This window comes from Lepisosteus platostomus, chromosome 9, assembly GCF_059453375.1.
Source record: "Lepisosteus platostomus isolate fLepPlt1 chromosome 9, fLepPlt1.hap1, whole genome shotgun sequence".
Taxonomy (NCBI): Eukaryota; Metazoa; Chordata; class Actinopteri; order Semionotiformes; family Lepisosteidae; genus Lepisosteus; species Lepisosteus platostomus.
The window spans coordinates 48,378,593-48,399,142 of NC_142619.1; the positions used below are offsets into that span (position 1 = coordinate 48,378,593).

Sequence of the window (20,550 nt, forward strand, 5' to 3'; positions counted from 1 at the left end):
CAGCAAGGATGACTATCAACAGTCACTCTTCAGCTCAATACTCTCTGCTGCAAGAAACATATGCAACCAGACTATAAATGAAATGATCCTTGGGTTCTTTGGCAAGATTTTCTTTTAGCTTAAAACCATATTGCAAGCTAAATAGAATGGGTCAGGTTTATATATACATGGGTTGTGGAGTTAAAAAGTTTAAAACTACTCCACTAACTCGTATAAACTTCAAAGTAAAGAGAAAAATAAGATAATGGCAGATTTCTTTCTAAAGAAGTCTGAGCTGTTTTTTGTAGTTAGTAGTTGCTTAGCATTTCACACTATGAGATTAATCAGATTTATTTTAATGGACAAAAATCTGTTGGCTATATTTTAAAATTATATTCTGTTATCTCCATGAGCAAGTATCATGAACCCACCTAACTGGTAGAACTAATTGAAGATATATCAAGATGAAATTGTCTATTGTTTCAAAATAAATTTTAATACTCCAAATATGTACAGTACCTTTGTTGATTCGAGAATTAGTGGAATTTATTGCAAGAAAAAAAAGCAACTTGATCATTTTCATATTATAGTTAACAAGGGAATCTGTACTGTCCTCTAATTAAAGTACAGAAAGTGTCTTACTGTGTGAAAATAAACATTTTCATGACGTCTCTCCTTGTTGAGACACACATGGCAGAGTGGACTGTTGAAAACTGAAATCGGAAAGTAAGATTCTGTGTCATTTCCTGTGTCACAGTCAGCTATGGCTTCCAGACAACAATAAAATGGGTGATAATATCTTAGAAGGAGAAATCTGAATGTAGTGATTGTAAGAGTTGTCTCATTTTGCCACAGTGCCCTACATGTTGACTAGATTTTTCAGGAGGCTGGACATGCTGTCACTGTAAATGGTATACACACCTTTCATGGAATATGTGATGATAAAATACAGGTCACATAATGTTTTAATTCTTGAATGGTATTGCAATAGGCCTTCATATGCATTGATCCTATTTTTAATAGGATCCAAAAAATGTAATTAAATAATGTGGTAATGTGATGTACTCAACACTTTATAGAACACTTAATCAGATTCTAACACCTTTAAAAATTGAATCTGTGTATATGTACTGTATATAGTCCCTCCTGCCTCCAAAAAAAGGAGCTTTTGCTTTGCTAACACTTTAGGAGCTTTTGCTTTGCTAACACTTTATTAACGTACTTTATGTCAAAAGCAATATCATATCAATCGAATCTAAGATGGGCGATTTGCAAGTCCACTTATGGACGGCTATTGTGCATTTTATTTTAAATTTCCTTTGAATTTCTTTAGAATTGTTGTCCTTCTGGAATGAGAAATTCTGACTGGTGGGTATATGAACTGATGGAATCATTTAATCATTTTTTCTTGGCGTTTAGCCATATTAACTGAAGAATCTAAAAAAATTACACCTGCTGTACTAGGTGGCTTACAGTCATCCATGACTGTATGCACAAGTCTGTTTCTTCAACACCTATGTCAGACTTACTTTTGAATATGTTGTAGCCTTCTTTGTTGGAAGAAAAGTTCTGTCTTGGTTTCATTACATCAAAATGTTTCTGCTTTGCCAAACTACAGTATTATTTTACAGGATTTAACAATTTGTCTTAAGGCATTTGAATAACAGTCATCCTGGGAGTTCCACTTCTAAGTTGACTTTAATTTGCATTACAACCTTTGCATTTTCAAATGATTGATTCAATGTGGGGTAACAATGTGCGCCTTAAGGTGGAGGAGTGTTTTTGTAGCCTTTTTCTTCTTTTCTGTAATATCCCCTCAATTGCTTGTAATATTGCCACTATTTTTGTAACATTCCCACAGTTAATCTCTGTTTAATTACTGTATGTCGTCACCAAATTGCACTTCAAATGTTAACAGCTTCTTAAAAAAGACAGTCCAGAAAACAAACAAAAAAAGAAATTATAGAAATTTCTTTAGTACATTTTTAACTACAGAACTGGCTGCTTTATGACCAGATCTAACTAATGTTCTGCTCTGTTTGTCTGTTACTACAGATTTAAGATAGCTATGTTGTAAGATAGTTCCAAATAGTTTTTAGGTTTTAGGTGGAAAAATGACTTAAGCATTGATGAATAGATTAATCTTCACTTATATTTGAAATGTTAAAGGAACTTCATTTTTTCATTTTGCTAAGTCATTCTGTGTAAGTAGACAGTTTTGGTGTAAGGTATTTGTATATATATAATGCATTATGACTAATCAAATCATCACGCGAATTAAATAACATATAATAACGATTCTCCTTTAAGAAATAATGTTTTTAAATACGAATCCTTTAATAAGGAACAGGTAAAGGTAAAGAGACAACGTTTCGGTTGTGGAGCCTTCTTTCAGCATAGAATAAACCTTTTCCTGTTCCTTTGGAGCCTTCGCATGCTGACGCAGCTACCTACTAGAACGTTTTAATAAAATTTTAACTGGAACCTGTACCTCTCACCACGGCCTTAATGGCGTCTCAAGATAACTTAACAATTAATGTTCCTATGGCTTGATGAAATTGAAAATACGAAATACCATATCCGTACATTATGTAATGCATATATAATACCACTAGGTGTCAGTGAAGAATTACCTATAGGTGATCAGTTCTTGTGCGTATCATGGTTAGGCGGATTAAGTGTTTATGGTGAAACATAAAACCAATTGCAGTAATAACTTGGTGGTTGTTTTTAATTGTGTAAATTGACAGGATTAGAAGAAATCGATTACGCTAAGAAACTGAGCAGATATGAATGAAAGACGGGACATTTTTTTCACTATAAAGCTTATTTGTATGTTCACCACGTACTGTATTTTGGTTGCTGTTAAAAGCAACGAAGCACACGTATACAATTCAGTTATTTTGTGTATTATTTACAAAGCGCGCGAGACTTTGAAACAACATGGACTTTGGATTATGATCAGTGTGGAGCAGAGCAATATAGAGTTGGCAGGATTACAATTCCAGACAACTCTAAAACCAGTTTTCAAAGCTGTTTACACGCCATGCTTCTGAAAAACGTCATAGTAGCACAATCTAGAAATTCACTTAAAGGTGCTAACTGTACACATGCACATACAATTAACGTATCCAGTAAAATGTTTTTAACAAGAGCCTTCAGTCTTTTACTTCGTGGGTTTGTGCATTTATTATGTTCTTGATAAGTAGTCGTAATACACGGGTATATAATATATGTTTCTCAGTTTACTGTACATCAAAGAAGCAAATTGGTGTTTGTATGTAGAAACGAAAGGGATTCATGTTTCTTGAACGAAACTGATCCATTGGAAACTAATTTCCAATGGAAACTAATTTCCAATGGAGGCATTAATCATATTTATTGGATATGATAGGGTGAACCTTCAAATTAACATTTCTTATGTTGACCTTTATGTAAGCGATAAACAGCTGTGAAATATTACACACACCTACAAGCACCTATGTTTCTTAACTTTTAAAATTATTTTTAGAATATGAAAGGGAGATACTATTTTACAATCACAAAATGATGAAGGTCCAATGCGCCGGCCGGTATGTTTTAGCGTTTAGGGATGTCTAAATATATGTGTAAAGTTTTGGGGGATTTTACGAGAAATATCAAACACATTTAATTGCTAATCATAACATATTTAGTATATAACGACTTCGTAAACAAAATACAGATTTACGGTATATCATTTAGTCATTGAAGCATCTGTTATTCATTTTAAGTACACAGATGTGACTTACAAAGTAGAAGCTTATTAAACCATTAACTTGGATTTGTCACAGTCTCTTGATAGACAAAGGGACTGCTGTGTAAAATTAATTTATTACGACTACGGCATTTTTTTTCTTTTTTCAGAATGAAAAAAAGTTTCCAAAATGGGGGTGGAGGCTTCTGCATTCTATTTATAATTGGCTAAGAAAAATTTTGCAACTGCTGTAAAGGTCAATGAAGGAGTTGGCTGGAAAATAATCTGAAGATTTCACACATGCGCAGTTGTAGGATGCCATATTGGAATGAGGCTGTAGCTGGGTAGCTGAAAAAGAGACACCGCTCGCCTTCTTCAACTGATCAAAGGGGGGTTGCAAATTTAGACGCTGAAAAAAAACTTCATCCAGGTAAGGCAGGTGGACAGTCGTTATTTCTTTAGGTAGTCAGGTATCTTCTCTAACCGAACTCGTCGTTTTCTCCGTGATTCCAACCCTCAGAGAGCTTTTTCCTGGTTAAAATATTAAGCTGATCTGAAGCTGTTTTCTAAAAGCAGAAATACTGTAACAAGAAGCAAGTTGTACAAAGTGTTTTCCTATGTATATTTATTGCTTTCGCGCATGAAGAATATTTTTCTAAACGTTGAATTTAACTTTCTTTTTGATCGATTCTGACATTTGTTTAAGTCGACAATTTAAATAGTTTAACTACAGATGCAAAGTCAATTAATTATATCAATTTTGTAATAAAATGTACGCACCTTTCATCTTTAAAAAACTAACAAATATCCTGTTATTTCCCCCTCTTTCGTTCCTAAGCCCATGTGACCTTCTTTCGATTTCTGTACACGAATCTATATTTGCAGCACCGTAGTTTATTGTAATAGAGTTTACTTCAGTGGAATTCTATTTTAGAGATCATATTCGCATTACATACTTCAGGACTGAAATGTGTTTTCTCCCTAGTTGCAGAAAGGAAGCAGATAATATTGGGAATCTGTCAGGTCTGTTTCAACATGGCGGGTTAAGGGTTTAAAAGCTGAAAATAAATTCTTTGAAAAGGGAAAAAATAAAACTAGGAGAGTTACCTGTTTGATTCAAGTTTCTTTTGTTGAACCTTAAAATACTCTATTGAATTAAATGTAAAATGAGCGTGTTTAGGTATTCATCGAGTTTTTTTCCTCAGCAACACTTTTCAAGCGAGTAAAGTACATTGGACGATTACCGAAACGCATACTGTATGTACTTTGAAATATGGAATTTCTATGAAAGAAAGGTGGTTACCATGGTGAAACGCTCCAGTACATCAAATGTCTTCCAGGCTTTGCATTTTTCAGCAAAAAGTTTAGAATGGAAAACATCGACCACCGAATTGTAAAGGTTGTAGCATCCTTTAGTTCCAGAGGATGTGCTTATCTGACGGATTTCGTGCAATTTAGACCCAAATCTTGGTATAAATGGCAAAAATACTATGTATTATATATATAGGTATTTGGACAGTAGTATAAGGTTACGTGTAATAAAAATTATTATGTTCATTGCACTGGCAAACTCTTGGTGGTTTTTGAATACGTATATATATGTGCGGTGTAAATAGCACTAAAACACCTGCGCATGAACTCTTTAGGAATTTTACTTCGGATTAAAATATCCATAAAGGATCTGTTTGAAAGTCCTTTTCGTGTTCCAGCGGCAAAATGCCTGCCTAAGTTATAGATCCCGACTGAAATGATCAGTTTGTAGTCTTCTATGACACTTTTACATTTTATTAGATACGTAGAGGAAAAAGAGCTGGACACGACTGTCCAAAGATGAGTATTGCGGTGCTGAGAAGCTATACGATGTCAGTGCTTTTCCGAGGCAGGCGATTTTAAACAGCATGTTAGACACGCAGACCTGCAAAAATACGATTACAAGCGACGTGTGTTGCTCGTGTGTAATTAACTGTGTGTGTGCGTGTTATGTGGTTATACAGCCAGCTGTAAAAGGTTATTGGTTGGTTTTGTTTTACGTGTGCTTTTTTGTTCGCTGCCTTCTTGTCCTTGTTAGAAATATAAACTTTCTATTTGGAGGACAAGGGCTCGTATTAACTTCTGAATGAGGAAGTGAAAAACATTGTCTTCTGTGTGGATGATTTTGATAAGTGAGTGTGCGAGTCCGTGACTCTATGTTCGGTTAGGAGGGGGCTACCCCGCAGTGATGCTCTCTGTCTATATATATGGGTGATGTCGATGTTCTTGTCTTGAGTCACTTTCAAAAGCAGGATGTGATGGATTTAACAGTTTTAAGCGCCTTTGCCGTTCACGATCAAGGAGAATATCTTATTAACTAAATGCACCTCACGGGAACTGTACAGCTGTTAACCAATGTTACGTTTTTTTAAGAAAGACAAATGGCTGATAAAGACTTTGTTTTTACTACCGTCAGCTTCTGACTTCAGATACAGCCTTAAGGCTTCGTTTTACCTGTATGGAGTGGATGGCGTTTTATCCGAGAAAAAGACTTTTCATCTGTTAACTTGGAATTTCGACTTCTATTTTCCATTTATATAATTTCATTGACGGCTGGCTTTTAAAATTGACTGGAAATAAACGGCTGTTATTTATTTTATTCTAGTAGGGTTATTGTTTTAGTATCACGTGGGCAACAATGACTTTATGAAAGCGACAACTTCGTATTTTTGTCTATGTGCTTTCGTTGTTTTAACATTAACATGTTCGTCTATTGCTGTTTAAAGGTAGCAAACGTAAATAAGACCCTTAAGAATGAACATCCTGTTAGTTAACAAACGTCCTTGTTTTGTTTCCTTAGAATGAACAATCTCGTTCTTTATGTAGCCTGTATCTATATATCCCAAGTTTCCATATTTTTTAAGTTTTTACTTTGATTTCAAATCTGGAATATATACTTCAGTGCTTTACACGGGGAATATAGCATGTGTAGTATTTTAATCATGTCCACATATGATGAAATTACTAAATATTTTATGTTTTTGGTATCACAGAACAGGAGCTTCAAGGCGCTTTAAATATTTTAACGTACCATTCAATGAGAGGGGTTTCTTGGTTTGTTTTTATGCTTTCGAGTGTCGGATTTGGAATGTTAAATCATCACCGTTTTAAAATACCATTTGCGGGTATTTAAAAATACACCAACTTAAATGTATAGGTTTCCTGGTGCATTCTCAAAAGAGACTGGCTAAAATGCAAAATGAGCCCTGAGCAGTTTAGCCACCTCAGAAAAAAGTAGGCCTATTGTATGCCATATGTATGCTGGAGGTAGTTTACAGTAGTGCACCCTGCAGGCGCAGCTCTGCAAGGCATTACTGAATTGATTTTGAATATTGGGAATAAACGCGAATGACAGACAAGTTTAGTTCATTCTCAGATCCAGCTTTTTCCTGAAGCTTTATTTCTTTAAAAGGCGGTTTATTTTTCAGTCATATCCAATTTTAGAATAAACGTCAAAGTACCATACTAACGCTGTACCAAGGTGTTAGAGCATTTATTTAAAAAAAATAAGTTATTTTTATTTAAATTCTTTAATTACAGTTTTGGCAAGCTTTCATGATTTTATACATTAGCGATTGCCGAGTATATATATATTAACAGTCTCTCTTAACAACTACTTACCATGAACTGGTATGCTTAAAATATGCTTAGACCTGCTGTTTGACAAGAGCAAAACGCTCATTAATTATCTGGTTAATGTATGCAAAGTTTCCCACACGAGTAATTAAACAGTTATTCATTCCACATGATAAACCCTTGGAGAATTGACAAATAATGTTTTTTATTTTTGACCCGATAGTGGAGATGCAGGTTAGGTCCGCTTTTCAATTGTAAAACAAGCGTCCAGGACCGCATTGCTTTCTGACGTCACATCAGCGGGGTCCGTACAACCAAACAATGCTGTGAGAAGCCAGGCACGAGTACGTTGTTTGCTTTTTGTCAACATTCACGTGGTTGGCAACGTGACTTTCTGTCGTAGGCAATAACGAAACCTATGACTCATGAGAAGTAGTTCATACACTAGCCTTTGCTACCCTGTCCCAGTTGTTCTGCGCCCTTTTGCAGTTTCCCCATTGTTTGCAGTGACCGTTCAGTGCATTGATTTTACTTCCTACGATGTGTCTTCCATTACCACAGTGGTGTAATTTGCTCTGACATTAAAAAAAAGTATTTAATTTCGACTATGTACAGTATAACGCACAGAGGTAAAAGGTATTTCCGACGCTATTTCTACAAGCAATGCAACAGAATAAGGGTACACAGTACTGTAACTGGGCATACGATTTTTTTAAACATAATTTCACATTTTATGTGTAGCTAATTTTGTAGCCTCCAGAAAAAAAAACAACTGATACTTAGAATTGAGTACAGACCAGAGCACCTTCAATGACAACGACGAGTGCGATAGAAATCATCGCGCCAATCGCGAAGTGTTGGCGGCCGCTCCTCGCTGCCTAGTTACTGTACCGGTTTTGCGGTTCGAGTTTGGCCGCAAGTGGCCGAAGGTTTTTAATTAATCCGCAAATGGCTAAAATAGCGAGCATTTCAGTCCGTTGTGAAAATTATTAAATACCTCCTGCGACAGGAAAACGGTTCAAATTTCAGTTGGAAAGCCGGGACTGGACGGTGATTGCGTTACAATCGTTGGAAAAGAGGTGGCGGCCGCCCTGGAGGACGTCTATCCGTAGGCCAGTGCTTCCGAAAACGGGTGTAGATGCGCTTTGCGGGAAGCAAATCGTAAACCGTCGCCAGGCGGTGGGTCTCGTAGAAGCCCCGCAAGGTCTTTTTTGTAGAAGATGTCGTCACTTTATGGAAATAGATTTTTTTGGCCTTTATTTTTTTTTCTTTAAAGCTACGGTTAAAATATGTAATTGTCCAATTAACGTTTTAGTTGATCTTAGCTCTGCAGTAATACAATGTTATATGTAATTTAGTTCACGATTTTATTAAGCTGTTAACAAGGGGAACTGTAAATCAAGATGAACAATTACAAGTTATAAACCCCTTAAATTACCGTCTCTAGACCCCCCCCTCACACCATATATCATAGATCCCAAGAAATATGGTCAAAGAGAATACGAGTACGGTTAATTTAAACGACCGTACTAGTGTGTATACGGTCAGTTTTAGATTATAAACGCAATGTATACGTATCATGAGTACACAAACCCGAATGGTTGAATAAATAAGCTTCATTTATGTTTTTAGGTGAAAAACATCCGCACATTAAAACAAAGGCCATCAGAAACTGCACTCTTGCAAAGTGTCTTAAAAACTACAAATAAACACGGAAGTCAAGTAGTCAGGTTATGAATACATAGTGAAAATTCCTAAACGACGTTTTAGTTGTCTATTTAATCACATCTTTTATGGCTCAAATTATTATAATTAAACTGTAGTGCACTGATAATTGAGAATAAAGATGATTTTCTGTCTAAAAATACATTATAATTTATCAGATTTGAATTTCATTAAAAATGGACCACAGCATGAACTAATGATTTCAACCGAGGTTCAGCCTCAGGAGATTCTATTTTTAAATTAATATTGTCATTGATAATTCAGATATGTGAACTTCTTTCGACAATAGAAAAAAGTTAGTGATTTTATTATGCTTTAGGCAAGTTTTGTTATACATACAGTAAAAAGAAAAATTGGCAAGCCTTTCTATTAAAAAAATTGTATGGAATTAACAATTTTTATGGAAACTACAGCCCTATCTATAAGTATGTATTTCTTACCGGACCAATGTATAGTTTAATGTTTATGAGATGAGTACCATTTTAACAATTCCTGAATATTTTTTAATTTTATATTTTGTAGAAAAATAAGCTTAATATTAGTATGAGTGTTGAGATACTTGACATTGATGCAGTGCATTACAGAGGTGACAGGAACACAGACAATCATTGCAACATAACAGACTAAGAAAGTTAAGATCGGGTCACCTACATTACTGGGGCTAGAGTTTATAAAAGTGGTGAATGAAAGGGACAATGAAAAGCAAAGTGTTGTTATTTCTTACAAGATCATGATCATAAATTAGATAAAGTATTAGCTTAGGTCTATAAATGAAAAAGATTTGGGAAAAATGCAGAACTAGATCTTCAGCTATTAATATGGGCTGATGTATGAATAAAGTGTTAGGTCTAGATCAGTGCTTTGGAGTTTTGGTGTTTTTGTGTCTTAATGGCTAGATTACTTTAAAACCCATATACTGTAGTTTCCTTTGTTGATTTCCACTTTCTCTAGTTTTTCTTTTATTTCTGCTGAAGTCTCCTGTCTTCTATGGCTTGGGCTGATGGCATCAACCTGATTAGCTGGTGGTGTGTCAATAATTCCCTCTTGGCTCGTCTGTTTTCTAGCTGTTCTATAATCTGAGTAATGAATACGATACTTAGCTTTAAACATTGTAGAGTTTAAAATGTGATTGATGAACTTGAACAGGCACCTTAATTAATGCAGTAGCCCTGCAGTTGCCAGGGTGATGCTGGCCTTTATTTAGAACTCCTGTTCCAAAGCTGACGTCATTATAGACAATAAAAAATAAACATATATCTATAACTATTTTGTGAATTATAACTTTTAAGTACAAACTTCTTCCAGTTCTGCAAACTTAGTAGAATTCGCAATTGCAATATAATCAAATACTATACATCCTACAGTATGATCAATGTTTTTACTTCAAAGGGTAAGTTGACAGCTCATCACAGCCCATTAAAAATATTGTAAAAATCTTTCATTTGAGTCTAAACCTTAGACTGTTTAGTAATTAAGAAGCATTTGGAAGAAGAATCCATAATTCATTTCCAAGTACCTCAACAAATGAATTATTGTTCTAGCTAGAAAACTTTCTATGTCTCCACCTGTTCGTATTGACAGTACTGTCATGTATGAATGTCTGCCTGTGAACAGGTTGTACAGTACAGGATATACAGTATGCAAAGAGCAAAAGATACATTTTTGATTCAGTAGTTCAAATAGAATTAATAAATTATCTATGTTTTGCTTTAATGCCTTTAGTTCATAATAAAAAAGAAATGGGATTTAGGAATTTTTGAAAAAGAGCAAACCTAGAATAAGAAATACTACACTAATTCCATATGCCAATGCAAAAATTTTGACATAACACATATTAGCTTTCAACTTCTATGTGTGTTACAACGGTACTCAATTTGTATAGCTGCCTTTTTAATTGTTAGCGCACTTTTGTGTAAGACATGAAAAGCATCCTTCCCTTTCATAATCTCTTTATTAAGTGAAATTGTTTGCGTTTTAAAACAACCTCAAGACTGTCTTTGTGTAACACAGCTGCTGAAGAAGCTGTGATGAGTATGCACTCTGTAAAGCTGAGTGATTGATTTGTTCTTTTATTTATGAGAGAATGCTAAGAAGTTCAATCACAGTTATACAATTTTAAAATATTGCCTTAAATTGCATGCATTATTCCACTTGTGGGGCTTTCCATGAAGTTGGGAAGTGGGTGTAATGGTGATGGGTTTTGATGTCTTAGGAAAGCAAATCGCGGCCTTTCTGCACATGAACTGGAATACAAAATTAGAATCTGGGTGTGTGACAAAATAAAATACCGTTCATTATACATCTGAGAGGTGTTTTTCATTGTATTTTATCTAGGTTTCTGTACTTTGTTATTTTTTAACTGGTGGTTGCCAAATACTTTTAAGCCAAATGAAGCAGATGAGCTGAATGACCTCCTCACATTTGGAAGCTGTAGCAATATGATTATGAATGGGAAAGTGTGGGTTAAACCCAAAACATGCAAACTGTACTTTGCATACACATATACAACTGATCCTTGTCATTCATATCTATCTACCCATGACAAAAAAAGTGTTTGTGTTTTTGAGCTCTGTTTAAGCAGAGATTGAAAGCAATATACAGTATGTCTAAAATAAGGCCATGATTGCATTACAATGACTGTCAGTTAATTATACGTTTGCCCTTATGGCTAACCTTTGAATCAGTGTGTAATTCCTGTGATTGTTACAGTGAATAAGCAGAAAGTGTATTACCTTTTAAGGCTGCTTAAAATATTTAAGTTTTTAAATAGTTAAAAACGTATCTTATACAAGTGTGAGATATACAGTTTTCTCATCTCCTTGTTGTAGTGCTAAAAGAAAATTTAGGATTTTGAGTTACAGTTTGCAAGTCAACACCAAAACATTTCCAAGTCCAGGTAACTGCATCTAACTTTGACTGGATGTTTTCAAGATTTCTGTACATATTATGTAAGGTCAAGTTTGTAATGCAATATTTTTAAAGCAGAAAGGCTCAATGTACTTGCCTTTTGAAAACAAGGGCTAAAGCGTTTTAATGTTTGCCAGAATAAATGGCTAAAATGAAATTTAGGTTTTTCAGAAACAGTTTTAAATGTTACGCTGGAAAACACTGTGAAAAGGTTTTTGAACTGAAATGAAAGCACAAGTTATAGGGCCTCCCAAGTGGCCCAACTGGTCAGGGAGCTAGCCTGTGGACAGGCTGAGCTCTGTGATCACTGGGTTTGAGCCTGCGTCATGTCACTAACCAGATGTGATCGGGGTTCCCCAAGAGCATAAGGCTGGCAGGGCTTTTCTCGCCTCTTAGAGATGGAGAGACCCCTGTAACCTCTCGGGCGCTTGCAGGCAGGTGCTTGAGGGACTTGACACTCCACCGATGGGCGCTGAACCTCCAATAAGGAGCTGTGTTGCTTGTGACATGTTAAAAGGGTTGTAGAAATCCACACCTTCTCATTTTCCCCGTGTTGCGGTTGTGGCCAGTTCTAACTGTGAGCCAAGACATGAAAAACACACTATTCCACACGGAGTTGCTATGACAAAAAACTATCAAGGATTCCAAGTTAATAAAAAAAGCACTCTACAGCACTGCATTTACTAACTTTAAAAAATGATGCAATTTCCCTTGGTGCATAAATTGAAAATGACAGAACACAAAATTCAATTACATTATTATAGAGTGCTTCTATAATGTGTCCCACCTGTTGCTCCACGTTGATAACGTGTGAAATGCCTTCTTTTAGGTAAGAAGAAAGAAAATCATGAACTGAAAGAAGAAATCTGGACTCACGTCGGGTATTTTGATCACTGCCTGCAAAGAGCAGGATGTCTTTTGCTGCGAACATGCAGAAGATCACAGTGCCAATACAGGAAAAGGCACAGGGTTCAACTGGTGGAAATGGACAGCAGATAGAATCAGGTGGGAGCTCTCTTTCTTGAATATTGTTTTCCTTTTGTTATTTTCATGTCACTGTGAGGCACATACTGTATGACATCAAAATGCAGTCACAGACAAATTACTGTGGCAGCAAAAAACAATGATGATAAAAAATGAGTTTTCTTGTTTTCATTTTTCTCTATTGGTATAAGCTAATTGGTATAAGGTATAAGCTAAAAATTCCTTTTTAGTATAAAATCCAGAACGTCACTGAATGATGAGAAATATACTGATTAGGCTACTATAACTGTAATACTATCATGTGAACTGCCTAGTAATTCTGCTTCATATTTATTTAGTGAAAACAAGCAACCACAAAGAGTTATTTTGCCATTCCTTGAGCTGGTATAGATGTGCTTTGACTGGTGATGTGTGCTTAAGGTCATTATGTGAACCAGTACTTAGAGATAGGCTATCTAAGAAAGCAATAAAGTTGCTAAAAGTTATTGAAAATAAGCTACTTAAATTTCTATTGTTGTTTCACCACTATAGAGACACTATTGTTTAAACAGACTTTTAATTTTGGTTCATGTATTTTTAGTCAAAGCATATAGTCACAGACAGCTGCTTTGCCTTTATTGAAGTCGTGGAAAAAATACTCAAAAATGTGATTGGAATTTAAAGAAAAGTCTCTGATTTATTTAGTAGTTCAAGCAGAATCAATAGAAATCACATCTTTTGTGGTTTTCTATTTTATAGTGCTTAAATACTTTTTTCTTTGTGGTACTTACTGGTTTTAAGTAAAAATCCCGTACTTCATTTTACCTCTCAAAATACTTCAACATTCATTAAAACATTACACCTAATAGAAACGAAAACTGCAAAGTGAAGAAAACAAAGCAGATACAGAAGATAATCATAAAAAGTCTTTCTGAAAAAGAAATTTTAGAAAGGACATTGCAAGTGTTATATACCTTTAATGCATATATGTTAAGAGACTATGAAAGCTATTCTTTCTATTTATTAGTTTATTAAATAAAATGTGTTAACCCTCTCTAACTTGATAAATACAAACGATAGAGGTCTGTTAGGATAATTAATCTTTTCATTTCCATATTTTAAGTGAGAATTGGCATCTGATAAGTACAAACTTATTGTTTTCTTTCCATGTGTCTGTCATCTGTATTTTGTATTCTGGCTTGTTTGGATAAGAAGATCCTTCAAAACTGTGTGATTCACAGGGAACCCCCTGTTTACAATTTGTGTAACTTCCATTGGGGCAGCTCATCTTCCTGGTGGGTTATACATATTTCAGTTGTGAAACTGCGTGTACAGCTGTTTGGTAGGTTGTGTAGAGTTGGGAAAGCAAAATATTCACCAAATGACTAATGAAAAACTTTTTAATTGTTCTTCATATTTGACAAGGATTAGCCTTGTCCTATATGATTGCACAAGTGAGTTGCTATGATGATAAGCAATGTTTACTTTACTAAAGTGAGTGTTGACCAATTATACTGTAGCTTTACATTGCCGAGAATGGACTGAACTAATCAGCATTTAGAAACACAAAAGGTGCTGTATGCTGATCTGGAGCTTGGACTTGGGTATTGTATTCTGAACACAAAAGACGGAAATGTTAGAACATAAAAACCTAAGAAAGGGTACAAATGAGAAGGGAATATTCTGGCCGTCTTGTCTGGTTTGTTGGTGGTAGCTCAAAGTACCAAGAATTTGATACCAAACGACACAGTCATAAGGTATATCACTGAATCAGCTTCACGTACGTGAGCTGGAAATTGGTTCTAGACTCCCACTGTCTGCTTTCTGATCTTAAACATGGCTCTATTTTTTGGTTTTCAATGGCCCTAAACATACAGTAATTTGCACTTTTCTTTGTGTTTCTGTTGAGCTTGAAGGAATCCCCTGAGCTGTCCATGTCCATGTCTTTAAGGATTTTTAAATCCCAAATCAAGTCTCCAAATGATTTCCTCTGTTCTTGGCTTAAATGATTCAGTTTCCACATCCAGAGTGAGATCTAAGTAATTTTGTCATTTTAACACGGTTTCATTTCATTTAAATTCAACACTCTTGACAATATGGCAAAGCATTTTGTTGTTGTTTTTTTACTGCTTCCCCATCCTGTCTGAAGAAAATAATGAAACTACATACAGTACATAAACTACTGTAGATTTTTCACATGTTTTACTTCTTTCAGTTCATTACTGGCTTGATGGATGAATTTTGTGTTCTGGTTTTGTGCATGTATTACCTTGCACATCTCCAGATTAAAATTAATTTGCTAGGCATCTGCCAGTTTCTAAAATCAGATTGAATTGTTTTAGGTGCTGTTTAACTATTTGTACCACCACATATTTTTCTGTCATTTGGGAACTTGACAGGTTTACTCACTGTACCTAGAGTCTAGATCAGTTATTTGGATTATGGAGAGCATCAGTTCAAAAAAAACGTCCTCATGGTTCCCCACTAAAGATCTCATTTCAGTGTGAGTTAACACTCTTTAACAATACCCTTTGTTTTCTGCTTTTTAAAAATATATTTTATCCAAGTGCAAACATTACCAAGAATTTAAGATTTATTTTTGAGGATTAGTCTTTCATGTGGCACTTCATCACAATCTTTTTTGAAAATTCAACTACTGTCTATTATGTCATATGCCCTGAAGCTATCTATTGAACTAGTTCCTTGCTCTAAGTAATCAGGTTGGCTAGTTATGCAGGATTTGCCACTTCTGAATCTATGCAATATCCTAGAAAGCAGTTTTCATAATGCTTCTGCTCTTGTGCTTATATTGTTTTTCATAACTTCAGATGTAATTAAGGAAAGACTGATTGGTCTGTAATTTCCTGTCTCTGTTGTGTCCCCTTCTTATGAGTAGGTGTTATATTTGCAGTTTTTCAGTGTTCAGGTACAGAACTTGCCCTGACAGTCATGTGAAACATCGCAAGTGGTTTGTGTAAAACACCCCCAATTTTTTTTCTTAAAACATGCTTTTCAACTGAATGAGAAAACTATATATGTCCAGTTAATATTATAAACAGATATACTCTCCCCTTATTTTTTCATTATTGATGTCCTGAATATATATTCTGCAGTACAATTTAATATTGTAGTATGCATCTCTTTTTCCACTTCTTTGTATTTTAACCAATACAGTAACTGTATGACTTGAGACTTTGAGAGCGTATCTCTTCCCTGGTTGCTTTGCTTTGCTAATAAGCCTTCATGTAATTGCCAGGGTTAACAAGCAATAGTCTGTTACATTAAAAGCTAATGGAACCTGGTGCCATTTAAAGTATTTAAACATTTTAAAATGGGTCCAACAGCTCTGTTTGCTGATAAATTCATGTGATTATGTTTCACGTGTTGGTTTGCAACATATAAAAGATCAGGGAATACTTGTGTGTTTACTGTTCATGCATGACTTCCAGTTGTCTCAACAATCAGTTTACCCAAGTCTTGAGTCCTGGGTTCAAATCCAAACTTGGTTGTCTTTTTTGTGGATTATCCACCCCATGTCTGTGTGGCTTCTTGATAATTCATGTTGTCTTCTAATGCGGGGAGGCAGTAGTAGGACACAATCTGAAATGGAACAATTTTTTAATGATTATTTAATGCATCTAGTAAAAATCTAGTGCTCATGCTGCAGTGGCCTTTACTGGATTCTGCAATCTGTAGTGCTTAGTTTAGCATAGTTTACACGAAGAAGATGCCCATAAGCGTATGTTCAAAGACTGGCCTTCAAAATTTATTATTATTGGAAATGTTTACAGATTGCCTGAGGGAATGACTAAAGCAAATGTAGTTCAGCATGCTAGAAAGTGAAAGTAAGAGGGCATAAAGGTGGATGTTGAACAGCAAACAGCAGTAGTAGTTTTGTAAGATGTTTCTTATTTTATATCATACACATACTAAAGTTGAAATGGAATATGGTAAAAATCTAAGGAACATATTTACACAAATACTTAATGCACTAACATGCACTAACATGTGCACAATGCACACAAATGTTAATTGGCCAGCGTAGCTAATGTGAGGAAATGCATTTAAGACTGACAGTAGGCACTTCTTTACACAAAGAACTGTGGGGGTCTGGAACAAGCTAATCAGCCTTCATAATGAAGCAGGTATCATTACATGTTTTATGAGCCATCTGGATGACCTCTTCAGATCAATAAGCAACTAAAAACCAAACAAATGCACTGAAATTATTTAACAAACACTAGAACACACAAAACCACAGTTCTTAGCACTCTCATCAACTCTTAGCACTCTTACCACTATTTTTATCTGTCTCATCAAAACAGATAAAAATAGCCTCTATCACACACACATTTTAATACATCATTTTGTGGACTTAAAATATTTTGGTTAAAGATACCAATGTGACATCAGGAATAACCATTCATATATTTTCTCAGATATGATTACACAGTTATAGTCTATTGTTTTTATTTCAACTAATAGCACCAAAGTTGGAACTGCAAGATTTGAATTGTAATTGTAACAAGTAATTCACTTGATATTATACCGACTCAGGTGAAATGGGAAAAGGGGCACATTTAAAATGGGTTATTGGCTTTAAGGAGTTTAAGTTTAAGGAGGAAATGCTGCCTTTTACACCACAAAAATCCTCCACAGAAAGTCTGCCCTCTAAAACTGATTGCGAGAAGGTTCTCTCTAAACCAGAGAGTGCATCCGAGAGATACAGTTCAGCCTGATGGAGGCTAAAAGAAAAACAAATCTTCCATCACATGTAAAAAAACTGCCCTTTCTCCCAAAATGTACTTCCAGTGTCTTCACTGCTCAAAAATGCTTTATAGGCTCCAGTCCTCATTGAAACAGGTGTGAAGTGCTGGTGCTTTATCGATGGGTATTTGGAATTTACAGTGTCAAGCTTGACAAGATGAGAGCAAACCCAACTGGTACATTAAGATGGCTTCACTTTTCTGGCCATTCACCTTTTCGCTTGATCTCAGGGGTTCTCCGACTTGCACAGATCTCAAGATGCAGTGGAACCACTCAGCGGGCATGACCTGTGTTTAACACTTCTTTTCTCACGCGTAAAAGTTTTTTTTTGTTAGATGTCATGTCATTGTATTTCATTTTCAGATTATTTTGTTCTTTACACTAAGGATTGGGGAGTATGGAACAGGCTACCAACTGCAAAACTGACTGGAAGACCCACATGCCCTTCTTTCGTTTATGATGTTTATGTTATAAGTATTTTCTCACCATTTTGTTTCTACAATCCATTAACATTTATTTTAGAATTCCACATAAAGAATGACATTTTCAGATGACGGATGAAAATGAAGGTTCAGATCTAGTGTGCAATGACATTTACTTTGCTCCATTGTCATTTTCTTTCTGAGAAAAAATAACAGACACTAATGGGTTGATCGCCTTGAAAAGAAAAGTGCTTCATCTTTGTGCCCGCAGTGTGTTTAATAAATGGAGATGTTGAATGCCCTGTTAACCAAGAGCTCCTGGTAACGTTAGCTAATAGTCTAAAAAGATACCTTGCCTTATCTATGAGAGGAGGGAAGCGGTCAATCTGCCACAAGCTTATGTATTTAAAAAACTATTAATAGTATCACTCTTCTTTCTTAAACTGGCTAATAATATAGTTTTAATCTAGTCTATATGAGCATTAAATTAAACACTGTTGCTTACTTCATCAGATCAACCCAGATTTCTGCAAAGTCTTTAGAGAACTGATTGTGATACTTTTCATTTCAGGAGAAGGAGCTCTGTCCTAACACTATTCAGTAAAAGGCAGCTCCTGCTTCACAGTGCCACTGTAGAACTCCTTACTGAGATCCAACAACAGTGGTTTGCTTGGAAGCTCTGACTAGTCATTGTTGGTAATTCAGAAGCGATCATGGAGGCACAAGTCCTGAAGCTAAACGTCTGTGTATTGCTGAACTTTTTTAATGCATTATGGTAACTGCAGCTATTTTGCTGAAGAAAAATATCAGGTAGCTTGTCTTGAAAAGAAAGGGGCCGTTTAGCTGGTTGTTTCTGGCTGTGAAATGTTTGGCCCAGTATCAAGTAATTAAGAAGTGATGTACCCTGTATGTAAAAGCATGAGCTGTATGTTTAATATCTCTGTATGAAACATCGGATATTTCCATTAAAAGTAGTAGAATTATAGTGAACAGCTTTATGGGGTTACATTTATAGCTTCAATGGTACATAAGAGTAAAAAGTGCTCCCCATTTTCAATTGCAAGTGAAAATATTGTATGCAGCGTATTAAATGTGTGCATATAGTAATTATTCTTTTTCATTATTTGTACCTTTAATTTGTTATGATTACACTCACAAAAGTGTGCTGGTTGGTTCTCATTAATTTTCTTAATTTGTCTCTTAATTGCTTTTTAAACACAAAATCCTGCTGTCTTGTATCTTTGTTAATCTTTGTTGATGTCAGTAGCTGGATTATTCTAAAACATGAAGTAGTACCCTGGGGTGTTGTTAGAAGTTCTAAGGAAGTTCTGGTTAATCTGCATGTTATGTGCTAATTTTACCAGAATCAGTTTGACTTTTAGGGAAGATAGACTAATTTATTTGCTGCTTAAAAACCATTTTCTCCTTTCGTTATAGGTAAAGTAAAGTTTTTTCACCTAATTTTGTAGGAGTCTGAAAAAGCTTACCTTGCTATGTTGTTAAAGCTTACACCCTGGCTTCTTTCAAGATACAGCTGGATGAGATCCTTGGATTAATTAGCTACAATAAACTACACAAGTTTATTGGTCAAGTGACCTTCTCTCATTTGTATCTTTTCATATTTTATGTTCTTTCCTAAAATGAGGATTGTTACCGATAATATGATTAGTGCTAACAGTCAGAGATATTGTTACACCTTTGGTACTTTTAAGGATCACTATTCCTAATTAGGACACTTTGTGCCACTTAAAGGAGTACATATTCTCTTAACCCTTCAAACAACACTGATAGGGCACCTGCAGAATGAATTATCACACAGTACCTCTACCCTTTTGCAACAATAAACTTTTATTTTAAAGGGAGCCTGTTTGCTTTTAATTGTAGCTGTACAATATTTTAGCATATTCTGGTTTCTCTTCATATCATCTAATTGAATTCTAACACTGGTAGTTAAGTGCAAACTTTTCTTCAGTGCAGCTTATAGGGTTCACTGAAATTGTACCTAATGTTCTTCCAAACACTGGAATTATTTATCATTATTACATTACCTTAGAGTCCTTATTGACTTCACATATACTGTACCAGTTTTTATAGCATTGTTTTCAAACACCTGAATGAAAATCGGCTGTCTTTGACCACATTCTTCGCTTATTGTCATCATAGAGTTTATTAAAACTAGGACAGCTCCTTTGAAATCTCTGATAAATACTAATTTTTTAATAATATCTCACTGTTTTCTTTTACTTTAAAACTTGCTCAATGATAGACAGAAGTTGGAGTAAATGTATATTTTTGGAAAACAATGCATATAAAAACATTTGGAAGACAAGAGGCAATATTTTCTGAATGTATTTTTGATTTCGACTTGGAATAATTCAAAGACTGTATAACAAGAGAAACATTTGCACTCTTGAAAATGAAAAGCTAGTTGTGTTACTGGTTTAACTGAGTCATTCTGAGAAACTG

At 35.1% G+C, this 20,550-nt stretch overlaps 1 protein-coding gene across 4 annotated transcripts in view; it reads left to right on the forward strand.

The window, feature by feature from the left end:
* Positions 1–3,983: 3,983 nt before the first annotated feature.
* sfmbt2 (Scm like with four mbt domains 2) overlaps positions 3,984–20,550 on the forward strand; it is an 87,177-nt gene continuing 70,610 nt past the window's right edge. For 2 of the 4 annotated variants that reach the window (XM_088645367.1, XM_088645370.1), the window contains exons 1-2: positions 3,984–4,124; positions 12,762–12,937. In XM_088645367.1, coding sequence (XP_088501493.1) covers positions 12,844–12,937 — 94 coding nt within the window. In that variant the 5' untranslated portion in view covers positions 3,984–4,124; positions 12,762–12,843. Of the gene's footprint in view, positions 4,125–7,343; positions 7,930–8,152; positions 8,351–12,761; positions 12,938–20,550 lie in introns of those variants that run through there. The other 2 variants (XM_088645369.1, XM_088645368.1) reach the window with 2 other exon arrangements.